Consider the following 15,004-nt stretch of genomic DNA (forward strand, 5'->3'; position numbering starts at 1 on the left):
GTAACCCTTTTAGCACTAACCTGTATACATAAATCTGTAATTTTTTTTGTCAGTGTGCATCAGGAATTCTAAATGCTGCTTCTGACCCTGTCACTTCATCTTCTTGTGCTTTAAATTTTTCATCCACAGGAGGAGGATGATAATAGTGACCCATGAATTAGAAGTACTACCTGCTTTCATCTGTTCCTTTAGCTCCAGACTAGTTACTGTCATGGCCCTGTTTCTAATAACTTGAGAATTTCCTTAATATAAGTTTTCTGACTTGTAACCAGAAGGTTATCAACTCAATATTTCACATAAGGAAATGACTTTTAGTCTCTATTTGACTTTTAACAGGTGCGTCAGTATGTGGTACAGGTGATCTTCTCTGTGACTTTTGCATTTTCTTGCACCATGTTTGAGCTCATCATCTTTGAAATCTTAGGAGTATTGAATAGCAGGTGAGTAAGAGTACTAATTAGCTATCCTCTTAAAGAGACCTATGTTACTTTCTTTATGGTGCAAGATTTACTGGGATCCCATACCTGAAAAAATGTGTCTGATATGGGGTTAATATCCAAAGCATATAAAGGACTCATATAACTCAATAGCAAGAAAACCAAATAATCCAATTTAAAAATGGGCAAAAGACCTGAATAGACATTTTTCCAAAGAAGATTTACAGGCCAACAGGTACATGAGAAAATGCTCAACATTACCAGTCATTAGGGAGATGCAAATTAAAATCACAATGAAAACAGTAAAACCACACCTCAGATCCATTAGAGTGGCTACATCAAAAAGACAAAAGAGGGCTTCCCTGGTGGTACAGTGGTTAAGAATCCGCCTGCCAATGCAGGGGACACGGGTTTGAGCCCTGGTCTAGGAAGATCCCACATGCCATGGAGCAACTAAGCCAGTGTGCCACAACTACTGAGCCTGCGCTCTAGAGCCTGTGAGCCACAACTAATGAGCCTCCACGCCACAACTACTGAAGCCTGTGTGCCTAGAGCCCATGCTCCGCAACAAGAGAAGCCACTGCAATGAGAAGTCCACGCACTGCAATGAAGAGTAGCCCCCTCTCACCACAACTAGAGAAAGCCCACACGCAGCAGCAAAGACCCAACACAGCCAAAATAAATAAATTTTTCAAAAAATTAAAAAAAGACAAAAGATAACAAATAGTGGTGTGGATGTGGAGAAAAGGGAACCCTTGTGCACTGCTGATGGGATTGTAAATTGATATAGCCACCATGGAAAACAGTGTGGAGGCTCCTCAAAAAACTGAAAATAGAACTACCATATGATCCAGCAATTCCACTTCTGGAAATATATCCAAAGGAAATTAAAACACTGACTCGAAAGAGTATCTGCACCCCATGTTCATAACAACATTATTTACAATAGCCAAGATATGGAAAAAACCTAAGTGTCCATCAAAGGATGAATGGATAAAGTGTGGAATGTATATACAATGGAATATTATTCAATCACAAAAAATGAAGAAATCCTACCATTTGTGATAACACGGATGGACCTTGAAGGCATTATGCTAAGTGAAATAAGTCAGACAGAGAAAGACAAATACTGTATGATTTCACTTATATGTGGAACCTAAAAACAAAAATAAGAACACCAAACTCATAGAAAAAGAGATCAGATTGGTAGTTGCGAGAGGCGGGGTGTTTGAGGACGGGGAATTGGAGGAAGGTGGTCAAAAGGTACAAATTTCCAGTTATAAGGTAAATAAGTTCTAGAACACTGCTGTGTGATATATAGGAAATTTAAGAGAGTAAATCCTAAGAGTTCTCAACACAAGGAGATTTTTTTTTTTGTATCTATACGAGAGAATGATGTTAACTAAACCTTTTGTAATAATTTCGCAGCATGTGTAAGTCAAACCATCATTCTAGACACCTTAAGCTTATACAGTGGTCTATGTTAGTTATTTCTCAACAAAACTAGAAAATAAAATTTATTATCACAACCTGGAAGTTTTACTGATATCTAAGCAGAGGTCAGCAACCTTTCCTGTAAAGAGCCAGATAGTAAATATTTTAGGCTTTGTGGGCCACACCGTTTCTACTGCAACTACTCAGCCCTGCTGTTGTAGAGCCAAAGCAGCCATAGGCAATATGTAGTCAAATGGGTGTGACTGTGTTCCAGTAACTTCATTTATAAAAACAGGTGCCTGGCTGGCCATAAGTAGTGATCTAAGTAGTGTAGAAAGGACTATGACTCAAATAGTCTAAAACCAAAATTATTGTTTTTGGTAGCTGATGTCCCCCAACTTTTGACTCATTTATAATTAACAATCCCATATAGTAAGACACCTCACTCAGTTACTTGGATTTATATTCCTCAAACAGCTTATCTTAAAGAGTATGGAAGTAGCATTGCTAAAATCTCGTTCTTCTTTAGGTGCTTTTTTGGGGGATTGGGTAGGCTGAGACATGTCTTCAGTTATACCTATTTTTTCATACTAACATTTGGTCCTACTATGTAACAGAATTATGGACCGTGATCATATATTATTACCTGTGCATTGACCATTCAGAATACTTTTCAAAGGAAAATCTTGGACCTGACCAAGAGTATTCTTTTGGCTCCTCTCTAAACAGAAGTGGTATAGCCTCCTATTCAAATATGTAATCTTGTTGGTATCCTTAATTTTCTCAAGAGAATGTCATTTTACCCTCAGCTCAAATGACAGTTAAAATATATGATTTGCTTTTAATTGGCAATATGGATTACACGTGTCATTTCAAACCCACTGCCTCCCAATATCTTTCAGAAACTTAGCTGAAATACTAAGTATGATTGCCTGGAGGATGTGCATATTGTTTGTTTCTCCATATGCTCAAAAGTGGGTAATCCAGATGAGCAAAAGCTGTCAGTTTATCTTAACCAAATGGTATTGGCTCTCTGTAGGGTAGCCTTTACTGAATAGCTCTTTATTTTATGATTCCTGCCATCTACACTAAGGAGTAAGCAGAAGAAATAGCCCTCTGAGACTCATCAGTGTTTCTCTTGAAAGGATGTTGTGAAGAACATTGTTAATTGCCCTCATATTTTCTTCTTTATGAAATCTTTGGAGAAATTTCAATATGATTGTGGTAATAATTCAGTAATAATAAATCAGTAGTAATTATGCTTACTTTATGTAATTTGTTTTTCTTACATACACTATGATTTATCTAACTGATCAATTTTTCTATTTTACATTGACTATTAGAAAACGTAAAGCTAAATTTATGACCCACCTGTAGCAAGTTTCTAGAACTTTATGGTGAGCATTTTCATAATAACCATCAGGCCTGCCCTGATATTCTACCTATATTTTGCCACTGTTTTTCCTTCCTTTCTTATTTCCTTATAGTTTATTTCATCATCCTGTATTTTATATGTACTCATAAACCACTTAACCACTTAACCTTTTTTGAAACAAGGCCTAGTTTTAAGTAAGTTTAAAATCAATAAACTTGACACCATCGAGAAAGTGAACAGATATCGCACAAATTGGAGAAAATTTTTGTAAATCATGAATCTGCTATGGGACTTCAATCTAGAATATATAAAGAACTCTTACAACTCAATAATAAAAAGACAAATATCACAATTAAAAAATGGACAAAGGATCTGAATAGGCATTTCTCCAAATAAGATATGCAAATGGACAATAAGCACATGTAAAGATGCTCAACATCTTTAGCCATCAGGGAAATGCAAATCAAAACCACAGTGTAATACCACTTGACACCCACTAGGATGGCTATAACCAAAAAGACAATAACAAGTGTTGACAAGGCTGTGGAGAAATTGGAACCCTCATTTGCTATGGGTAAAAGGTAAATGATACAGCCACTTCGCAAAATAATGGCAGTCTTCAAAAAATTAAATATAGTTATTATATGACCCAGCAATTCCACTCCCTGGTAGATACCTAAAGAGAAATTAAAACATGTCTACACAAAAAACTCCTATATGAATATTTATAGCATTGCTATTTATAATAACTAAAAAGTAGAACAACCCAAATGTTCACCAACTAATGAATGGATAAACAAGATGTGGTATATTCATATAACAGTATGAATATTATTCAGCCATAAAAAGGAATGAAGTTTCAATAGATGCTACACATTGTTGAACCTTGAAAACATTATGCTAAGTTAAAGAAGTCAGTCACAAAAGATCACATATTACATGATTCCACATACATGAGATGTCCAGAATATGTAAGTCCATAGAGACAGAGAGTATATTGGTGGTTTCCTAGGGCTGGGGAGGTTGAAAGGAAAGGGGAGTGATTGCTAATGGGTACTGGGTTTCATCATGGAGTGAGAAAAATGTTCTAAAATTGATTGTAGTGATGGCTGCACAATGATGTGACTATACTAAAAACCATTATATTGTACACTTTAAACATGTGAATTATGTCTCAATAAATTGTTATAAAAAGAAGCCCTAAAATATTTTAATCAATAAGTAAAATATATTTTATAAGCAGTAGTAAAAGTGGTCATGCAAATCAGATGTTTATACTGAGAGTACAGAAGAAGTATTTATGTGTCTTTATAACACATATTAACATTTATTTTCTTTTAACTCATATTGAAATAGGACTCCCAGTGGTAAGTGAAACAAGTCATTCTACCAATAATATATATTGATAAATGTTATTATACATTGTCTATGAATATGACTAGAGCATTAACAGTCTCAATTTAATAAGTAAAATTCTTAGGAGGTTAAGATGGCCATATATACCTTTCAGAACTTTGTATTTTTTAATCTCTATAAATGAGCAGATAGTAACAACCTAGTTGACTAATTAGATGGGATATATTCAGTATTGAGTTCAAAGAGCAAGAAATCCTTTGGAAGACTAAAGAGAGTGAAAGTAGCTGCCCTCTTTCCCTCCTAGTGATATTCTTTGACATTTGTTTCAGCTCCCGTTATTTTCACTGGAAAATGAACCTGTGTGTAATTCTGTTGATCCTGGTTTTCATGGTGCCTTTTTACATTGGCTATTTTATTGTGAGCAACATCCGACTATGTGAGTATTTTACCCTAGTGTCAGCACATAAGATGAGTATTCTTAGGGATTGAGGGTGTAGAGAGTTTCATTTCTATATTACTTTCAGTAGCTACTGTTGTTTGAGGGCACCTCATACACAGCATCTTTAAAAGATTGGTACAAGGGGCTTCCCTCGTGGCACAGTGGTTGAGAGTCCGCCTGCCGATGCAGGGGACATGGGTTCGTGCCCTGGTCTGGGAAGATCCTACATGCCGCGGAGCAGCTAGGCCCGTGAGCCATGGCCGCTGAGCCTGCGCGTCTGGAGCCTGTGCTCCACAATGGGAGAGGCCACAACAGTGAGAGGCCCACGTACCGCAAAAAAAAAAAAAAAAAGATTGTTACAAAATAAATAATGAATGATTAGGTTATTTGTCCTGCCACAGCTTTATTTGTTTCTACTATAATATCTTTCCTTTCATTTTTCCAATGCAGGGTACTATTTGTACTTTCTGATTTGTACTGGGAATTGTTATTAGTACTTTATCAGAAAATGACCTTCCCCCCCCCTTTAACTGTCATTTTAAAAGACTTCTTGCATTCTTTTTCTTTAATTTATTTATTTATTTATTTTTGGCTGCATTGGGTCTTCGTTGCTACACGCAGGCTTTCTCTAGTTGCGGGGAGAGAGGGCTACTCTTTGTTGCGGTGCAGGGGCTTCTCATTGCGGTGGCTTCCCTTGTTGCAGAGCACAGACTCTAGGGCGCACGGGCGTCAGTAGCTGCAGCGCAAGGGCTCAGTAGTTGTGGCTCACGGGCTCTAGAGCACAGGCTCAGTAGTTGTGGCGCACAGGCTTAGTTGCTTCACAGCATGTGGGATCTTCCTGGACCAGGGCTCAAGCCCGTGTCTCCTGCATTGGCAGGCAGATTCTTAACCACTGCGCCACCAGGGAAACCCAAGAATTCTTGCATTCTTAAAAAAAAAGAAATGTCTCCCCTAACTCAACCCGCATCTTAATTTCAGCCAAAATTCTCTAATGATGGTAAGAGGTTTAGAAAACAATTTCTAAAACTTATATTGTTCCATCATTCATTTGCCAAGTGAGCAAGCCAACCAAATATTAATTAGAATGATCCCATAAACTTATGTAGAGAAAGCTCGTTATCATATATCTATTTCACCTTGTCTCCTCTTTCTTAGTGCATAAACAGCGACTGCTTTTTTCCTGTCTTTTATGGTTGACCTTTATGTATTTCTTCTGGAAACTAGGAGATCCATTTCCCATTCTCAGCCCAAAACATGGTGAGTGTATATGTGGTGGGGAGAGGGAAAGTGTTGTTTATAATTTTCTAATTTGAAAAAAATCAATTTTGAGTTATAAATATCAAATATATATACACATAGTAAATATATAGTAAATATATAAACACATAGTTGCCAATTGTGATTATTATCATCACGGAGCAAACAGGTTGCTATGATAGAGAATAATGCAGATAAGGATATCAAATTTAATGCAAGGCCTTAGCATCAACCTTTCTGAGGAGGTGGTATTCAAGCTGAGATTTAAAGGACAAGATCAAAGGTAGACCCAGCAGGAAGGCACAGGAAACATCATGTAAAGCCCTGAGGTAAAAAAAGACTGGTGTATTCAAGAGTGAGTGAGAGACAGAATGGAGACTAGTGGTATAGATTTTTTATTTGGGTGACTAGATAGCCGGTGATGTCATTTGCTGAGATAAGTAATACAGAAGAAGGAAGATAATTTTAGTTTGGAATATGTTGAATTTGATTTGCCTGTGTGCATCTAAGTGATATTCCGTAGGTAATTGGACACACAAGTCAGGAACTTAGGAAAAAGGTATGGATTTATCTGTCCTCTTGGAGATAATTTCAGGAATCTGAAAAGTTAGACGTCAGCTAAATGCCATTAGGTGAGACTGGGGAAACAGGCAAGATCACCCAAGGAAAATATATAGACAGAAATGAAAGAAGGAATTCTGGCCCATGCAGAGCAAAAAAAAAAAGACCAAGAAAAAGCAAGTAGAGAAGGAAATGGGAAAACCAAGGGAAATTGTGGTATGAAAGCCAAGAAAGGAAAATAATTTTAAATAGGAATGATTCAATGTCATAAATGATTAAATAAAACAAGGATTGGAAAATGTTGTTGCATTTTGCAACCAGAAGAAAATTTGTGACCATATTATAATAATGGCTAAGAGTCCAAGCTCTAGAGCTAGACTGTTTGGGTTTTAATCCTGACTCTGCCCCTTGTTAGCTGTGTGGCCTTGACTAAGTTACTTGACCTCTCTGTGCCTCCATTTCCTCATCTGTAAAATGTGATATTCAATAATATCCACCTCATAGGGTTGTTATGAGGATTAAATTAATTGTAAGTAGAATACTTAAAACAGTACCTGTTATATAACAGGTGTTTGGTGAGTGTTACCTATTCTATTGTCATTACAATTATTAATGAAAGTACTTTTCATTGGGTGAAGAAGAATGGGTTAAAAGCTGAATTGCAGCCAATTGAAGAATAAATGGAGTTGAAAGAAGCTTGGCTATTAAGGGGTAGATAGAGAGGACTGGTAACTAGATGTAAACTCAAGGCCAAGGACAGACTTTTTCTTAGGAAAGAGACTTGAAACTGAAAGGAAAGAACCAGCAAAGGAGGAAAGATTGAAGATACAAGAGATAAGAGGACAGGAAATGGAACAAGATTTTGGAGGAGGTGGAAGGGAAATTAGATCAAAAGCACAGGTAGAGAAGTCTTAGCTTCGGACACCATCTTGTTCTGAGGGGGGCAAGTTGGAAGGATGATTACAGATGTAAATATTTATAGTAGAATGAAGGTAGTTTATGTCTAATAACTTCTTTCTTATATAATAAGCACATTAGCTAAAAAGAACAGATTGGAAAAATGAGTTAAAGAGTATCTGCTGAGGGGTAGGGGGAGAAATGGCTGACCAAGGGCGAGAAAAGGATTCCTTAGTAGTGTGTGATTTCTGTTAAGACTGGAGACCATACACCTGTAATGGCATCAGTGTCAGTATGCATTCTAGCAGTTTGGGGCAGCTCAGTCATGGGCACAGGGAAGGCAGAGTGTTAGACTGATCCAGAGTTGGGAGTTTGCAGGATCAGTGCTTCAGGAGAAGAGTAGAGGACTGAAAGTCCTGGAGAGAGAAGTTAAAGCAAACAAGCTTGGAGTCCAAGCTCAGCAAAGAAGGAAATGGAAGGTTGGAGGAGGCAAAAGATTAGAGACCAGCAGTCATAATGACCTCTAAAATGGTGTAGTGGAAATACAGGCACAAGAGGACTCAAATATTGGAAGCTCAGCTTCAAAGCTAGTAGAATTCCTGAACGGCAGCTCTGGCATTAGGCCTTAGGAGTGGTTGGCTGAAGTGATTCTATCCTAGAAATAGGAAGTGAAAACAAACTTAAACTAGTTTTTTCCTGTGACACTAAACTTCCTGAGTTATTCTTAGCATTGCTTTCTCTCATGTATCCCCAATACATCAACAATAGTATTTATTTTAACTACCAAGTTGATTTTCAGCCTTCTCAAATAATAGGAAACCATTGATAATTAGAATACAACTGAGTATCAAAAACTCACGTACTTACATTTGAATTACTCATTCTATAAATTCAGCCCATTTATTAGATGCATTATGTGTGTATTGATGGCAAAAATGAATAAGACAAAGGTAGGTAAAGAGCTTATGACATTAGGGGAAAATGTATAGATTGAAGTTAACTATAGTAAGAAGTAGTATCTGCTATTTATACTTTTCCAGCAGATTTGCTTTCCTAATTTTTTTGCCAAACCTTTTACTAAAAGTACTACCTTACTTTGTTAGAGTTCACACTACCTTGAATAAATAGACAATAAGTGTTACTTATAACTGTTGTTATTATTTTACTATTACCATTACCCAAGAATAGAATGATTCTGGAAGCATTTGAGATAAGAAGAAAATCAATAGACATATTTATTAGAGAAAAATCTACATATTAATAATTAAAATTTAGCTTATGTAAGTTAGCTAAAAGTAATGGTTGCTGTTTTCAGTGATGTTTCCTTTTGCTGTGCAGGTGAAAGCCGTTTTACCTGTATCACCTGGCATTAATGTGCTTTGATATTTTTAGGGATCTTGTCCATAGAACAACTCATCAGCCGGGTAGGTGTGATTGGGGTGACTCTCATGGCTCTTCTTTCTGGATTTGGTGCTGTCAACTGCCCATACACTTACCTGTCCTACTTCCTCAGGTAACAAGAGTTTTGTCTCTTTTCTTTTTCCCCATTACTTATTGAATACATATGTCATATCGTGCCACCATCATTAATACTTAAATATTAGATCTATGACACTGCCTTTTTACTCTTCTCTGTCCTTATGGGCATTGACCTAGGAATCTTTCAAATAAATCTTATCACTTATATTGCTTGCCCTTGTTATTTGTCCTACATTTATTTATTTTTAAAATGGCAATTTCAATCTGACCTTCTCCACCCCCTTTTCACCCCCACTTTTTAAAGACACATTTTTAGTGGACAGCAATGTGAGCTAGTCTCAACTTCAGCAAATCAGTTCCTCCCAAAAGTAGAACAGTAGATGACAATGCCAAGTTAAAACTGTGCATACACGTATATCCTAAATGTCACTGGATCAAAGTTAAGCAAGTCTATAAGAGAGCTAGTTACCTTCCACTTCCCTGAGGCCCCAGAAGAATTAGCTATTAAAAAATGACAACAAAAACATTTTTGCTTATTATAGTTATTTTAATATTCCTCAGAAAAAATACAATTCCTTGAATTATAGGGTAACAATTGAGGTTTATGTGTTTCTCCAGCTGCCTTGTATTATGCCCAGGGATGGAACCCAAAACTTTGCTAACAGCTTGTGCTTATTATAGGAATGTGACTGACACAGATATTGTAGCCCTGGAACGGCGACTACTCCAAACCATGGATATGATCATAAGCAAAAAGAAAAGGTAAGATATCAGCACATTAATGCTGTTAGAATTTCTCAACAAGGAAATTTGACCTGAATTGGTGCTAACAGGGAATTTCATCTCATTTCATTTTTAAGTTAGGGAACCATCAAAGACTTAGTGTCTAATCTTATGTGAAAGAAAATTTTCAAATTCAACCTTAGTTCCTAACTTTAGATAAATTCTCTTGAGATAAATTTTAGAATAACTTTTATATTTGAAGGTATTCTACACTGGATGTTTTAAAAGTCTATTGTGCTGCATTTTTACAAACTTTTTCATGCCTTATTTCAACTTCCCTTTCTCCAACTACTTTAAAAAATCCTTCAAGTCTTCCAGCTATTTTTGTTGTTTTTATTATTTAAAAACTACTTTTAAAATGTATGTTTTCGAGGTGACATTTCTAGAAATCTATATCACAGCAGGTAAAAGCATAGGCTCTAGATTCAGACTATCTGAATCTGAATCTTTGGCCTACAACTCACAGTGTGACTTTGAGCTAGTTGCTTTATTTCTTTATGTCTTGGTTTCCTTATCTGTAAAATGGAAATAATAATAATGAGTTGACTAACATGTAGAGTTCTTAGAACAGTGAACTATACATAGCCAAGGAAAACTATCTAACTTATTAATAATCTCAGCAGGAGAATCATTTGGTTTTAATACTTTACCTTTATTTATTCATTCATATAGTCATTCACTTAATAATTATATAGAAAGCCTACTTTATGCGAGGCACTGTACTAAATGCTGAATACTACATAGAGATAGAATGATGAACGAGGTAATCAGTTCCTACCTTCATGAAGCTTATTGGTCTACTGTTTTAATTAGAGTTATTAGTACTCATATAAAAATGATGTCATAGAAGTTTTAAATTGCATGAGTGTTTTTCCATTTCATGTTTCTTCTTTCAACACTTTACTGTAGTAAGATACATAATCAAGTCAAAACAGACTTAATATAAGAGAGAACAATAGACATTAGAATGATAAAGAGGTCCAGATTCACCAACTAATTATTTATCTCCATTTGTATACATCTTTACTAAGGGAGTGGAAGTAGATACACATGTGTATACATTTGTTTACTTATATATGTTTTGTTCACATTCATGCTCTACAGTTTATTTTACATGAATGAATATGAATGTAGATTTTTAGAATATAACAACAAGAGCAACATTGTTCAATATTAAAAGATACTTGCATAGGAACATACTATTTTGATTCCCATGATCATTCTCCCTTGTACTATATTTATTTTATTTATATAGAGAGATGACTATAAAGTCATGACCCATGTCATTGTGGATGTGCACTTTTAAGCCATTTCATCACTAGTCATGCTGAGGAATTGGCTCTGATCTATACATGTACCCCTATAGACCTTGATAAGTCAGGGTCTGGGATAGTTTGTGGTCCTGCCGTAGGTCTTACTAATTTGAGTGGCTCTCAGAAGAATCAGCCTCCCAACTTAACCTAATTATCACGGTTCTTTACCCAGTGGAGCTAACAGGGCAGATAGACAGCTAACTTGACAACACTGCAACCTTTGAGGGTCATACAATGTCTTAGCTATTTACCAAAATATTGAAAAAATGTTTCCAGAAACACTCGTAGCTGCAGAAGAGTAGTGACCAGAAAACATCTTTCAATTTAACAGCAGAGGGCCCTAGTGAGATGACATACACGAAAAATAGTATCTGTTATGTACAGAAAAGTTAATGGTTGAAAATGGGGGCAGGAAAGAGGCATACTGTCTTCTCACTTGGAACACCGAATAGAGGATAAGGTTTATAGTATTTGGAAAATATTCATCAAAAACCTAGTTCAGATAGTATAAATATGCTGAGTTAGTGATCAAAGCCTTTCAGCTTTTTTCAGTTTGAGAGAATTAAGTGACCTGTTATTTTGTTTTATTTTTCTGTTGACTTAGATTTTAAAGCTTTTGTTTTGGAGATCTATGATATAACTGAAGTATAGTCTTTTTTCACAAACAATATTAGTTTTGAAATTGTAGTTTTGTAGAAGATAAAAAATACAGTTATGCAACTACACACCATGGTATAAGGAAAAGAACTTGAACTAGACAATCACTTTACAAGAAACTTGTTAAGTCATCTTGAGCAAATACTAAACTGTCTCAGTTTTCTCATTTGTAAAATGGTGGGGTTAACTAAAGGGTCTCTAGGATCCCTTTCAACCCACAAATTCTGAATTTATACTTTTTCACACAGCTTATGACATACAAAAACAAAAAACCTAGAGTACGTAGAGTATGTAAAAGTTAATGCAAGCTATTACTATGAGGAAAAACCTTATCTCTACCCTTGAATTAGAAACAGGAAAAATAGTTAAAAACAAATATTCAAAGGCAATGGAAAATGAACAGAGACAGGTAGAAATTTGAAGAGTGTCAGGTAACTGCATGTTTGTGGTTTTCTTGCCTCGGAGTGCTCTTCAACCACTGCCCACTCAAGTATACAGATTGATAGAGTTCAAATCAGCAGAGTAACTGGGAAATTTAAAGGGAAAATTTTGAAAGCAAGAGAGATGCAGAAGGACTGAGATCTACAATCTACATATAAACTCTGCCCAAATCCCTGCCTCATCACTAAACTATGCATGTGTAGAGGAAATACCAGAGAGCTGAGAAGTAGGTGGAAACTAGAAAGGGGTCTACCCTTGAAAGACAGCATTGCCTCTTAATGAGATTTGCAAGTTTGTTGTGTCTTTGACTGAGTGCATTGTCTGAACAGTATGTAAGTTAGACATTGTTGGATGACAGAAAGTGACAGGTATGTAAGTTAGACAAGTAGGATGACAGAAAGTGAAATTCTTACTTGGCTTGAGGTGTCAGAAGGTACAACTCAGGACTGGCAAAGCAATTAGAAATTTAGGAGGGATCCCTAGAAACAAAGGGACCACAGAGAGGGTAAGCAAGGCCTAAAATCTGATTATAAAATCTGCCCAAATTCTTTGTTGACCACTAACCTGCTCAGGCTCAGAGGAAACCACCAGGGAGTCAGGCTAAAGAAAGAGCCGCTAAGAGTTGAAAAGCTGAGCAGAAACGTTAGTTACTGCACACAGTAAGTATGACAGTTTCACATTTCGAGTCCAGGTAAATTAACTGCTTACTAGAACAAAAAAAGAGCAGTCCTCAGAAAAATAAAACAGATTCCAAAGCCACTAAAACATAATATCTACAATGTCAAGTTTTCAATCAGAACTTACTAGACATACAAAGAAACAGAACTGTGCAACCCATATTCAAGATAAAAAGCAACTAATAGACACAACTCCAGGGGGGCCCAGATAACACATTTAGCAAACAGACTTGAAAACAGCTATTATGAATACATTCAAAGAAATGAAGGAAGCATAATATTAATTAGTGAACAGAAAAGGAGTCTCAAAAGAGAAATAGAAACTATATTTTAAAAAAGAAACAAAAGAAAATTCAAACCTGAAAACTACAGTAACTGAAATGAAAATTTTACTATGTAGACTTAGCAGAATTGAGATGGCAGAAGAAAGAATCAGTGAACTTGAAGGCAGATCAATAGAAATTATTCAGTCTGAAGAATAGAGAAATCAAAGATGGAAGAAAAATGAACAAAATCTCAGGATGAAGCAATATCAAGCAGTCTAAATACTTGTAGTTGGAGTCCTAGAAGAAGGAGAAAGGGGCCAAAAAAGTACTTGAAAAAATAATGGCCAAAAGCCTTCCAAATTTGGTGGAAAACATTAATTTACAGATCTAAGAGGCTTAAGTAGGGGAACCACAAAACTACACCTAGGTTCATATAGTCAAATTGCTAAAAGATAAAGAAAAAATCTTGAAAGCATCAAGAGAAAAATGATAAATATAGGGGAACAACAAAAAAAGTAATGGTTGCTGAACAAGGTTGTAGAATACAAAGTAAACATACAAAAATTAATTGTATTTTTATATTACTAGAAATTAAAAATACAGTCACTCAAAAAAAAAGAAATACTTAGGTATAAATCTAACACAACACATACAGGACTTATATGCTGAAAACTATGAAGTGCCGATGAAAGAAATCAAAGGTCTAAATAGAGAAACATCCCATGTTTAATAGATTGGAAGACTCAACGTAGTAAAGATGTTAATTCTCCCCACATTGATGTACACGTTTAATGTAAGTCATTTCAAAATCCCAGCAAGATTTTTTGTAGATACACACAAAATTATTCTAAAGTTTATATGGAGACACAAAAGTACTAGACACTTTTTCAAAATAGCTAAAACAATTTTGAAAAAGTAAAATGAACAGTATCGGTCTATCTGATTTCAAAACTTATTATACAGCTATAATCAAGGATTATATTGGCAGAGGTATAGACACATAGACCAATGGAGCAGAATAGAGGACTCAGACCAACAGAAAAATGCCCAACTAATTTGTTTACAAATTTGCAAAATCAATTCAGTGGAGGAAAGAGAGCCTTTTCAACAAATGGTGCTTGAACAATTGGACATCCATAGATTTTTTTTAAATGAATCTCAGTGTAAGTCTCACACCTTATACAAAAATTAATTCAAAATGTAAAACTGTAAAACTTGGTAGAAAATAGGAGAAATATTTGAAATCTAGGGCTACACAAGAGTTCTTAGACTTGGCACCAAAAGCACAATTTATAAAAGGAAAAATTGATAAATTGGACTTCATCAAAATGAAAAAATTTCACTCTGTGAAAAACCCTGCTAAGAGGATGAAAAGAAAAATTACAGACTGGGAGAGAGTATTTGCAAACCACATATCTGAGAAAGAACTAACTTTCACAAGTTAGAGAAAAAAAAAAAAATCAAATAGTCCAGTTAGAAGTTGGGCAAAAGACCTGCACAGACACTCACTGTACACGTTGTATAAATGGCAATTAAGCACATGAAAAGGCTTTTTAACATCATTAGCCATTAGAGAAATGCAATTAAAACTATGAGCTATTACTACATACCTATTAGAATGACTAAAATAAA

The 15,004-nt window shown here is 35.6% G+C and overlaps 1 protein-coding gene across 1 annotated transcript in view; it reads left to right on the forward strand.

Annotated features, from left to right (window-relative positions):
• GPR89A (G protein-coupled receptor 89A) overlaps window positions 1-15,004 on the forward strand; it is a 40,412-nt gene that overhangs the window by 9,671 nt on the left and 15,737 nt on the right. The window contains exons 3-7 of the mRNA XM_060028517.1: window positions 337-440; window positions 4,932-5,038; window positions 6,197-6,298; window positions 9,149-9,269; window positions 9,917-9,997. Coding sequence (XP_059884500.1) covers window positions 337-440; window positions 4,932-5,038; window positions 6,197-6,298; window positions 9,149-9,269; window positions 9,917-9,997 — 515 coding nt within the window. The remainder of the gene's footprint in view (window positions 1-336; window positions 441-4,931; window positions 5,039-6,196; window positions 6,299-9,148; window positions 9,270-9,916; window positions 9,998-15,004) is intronic.

The sequence above is a fragment of the Delphinus delphis genome, chromosome 1 (assembly GCF_949987515.2).
Source record: "Delphinus delphis chromosome 1, mDelDel1.2, whole genome shotgun sequence".
Taxonomy (NCBI): Eukaryota; Metazoa; Chordata; class Mammalia; order Artiodactyla; family Delphinidae; genus Delphinus; species Delphinus delphis.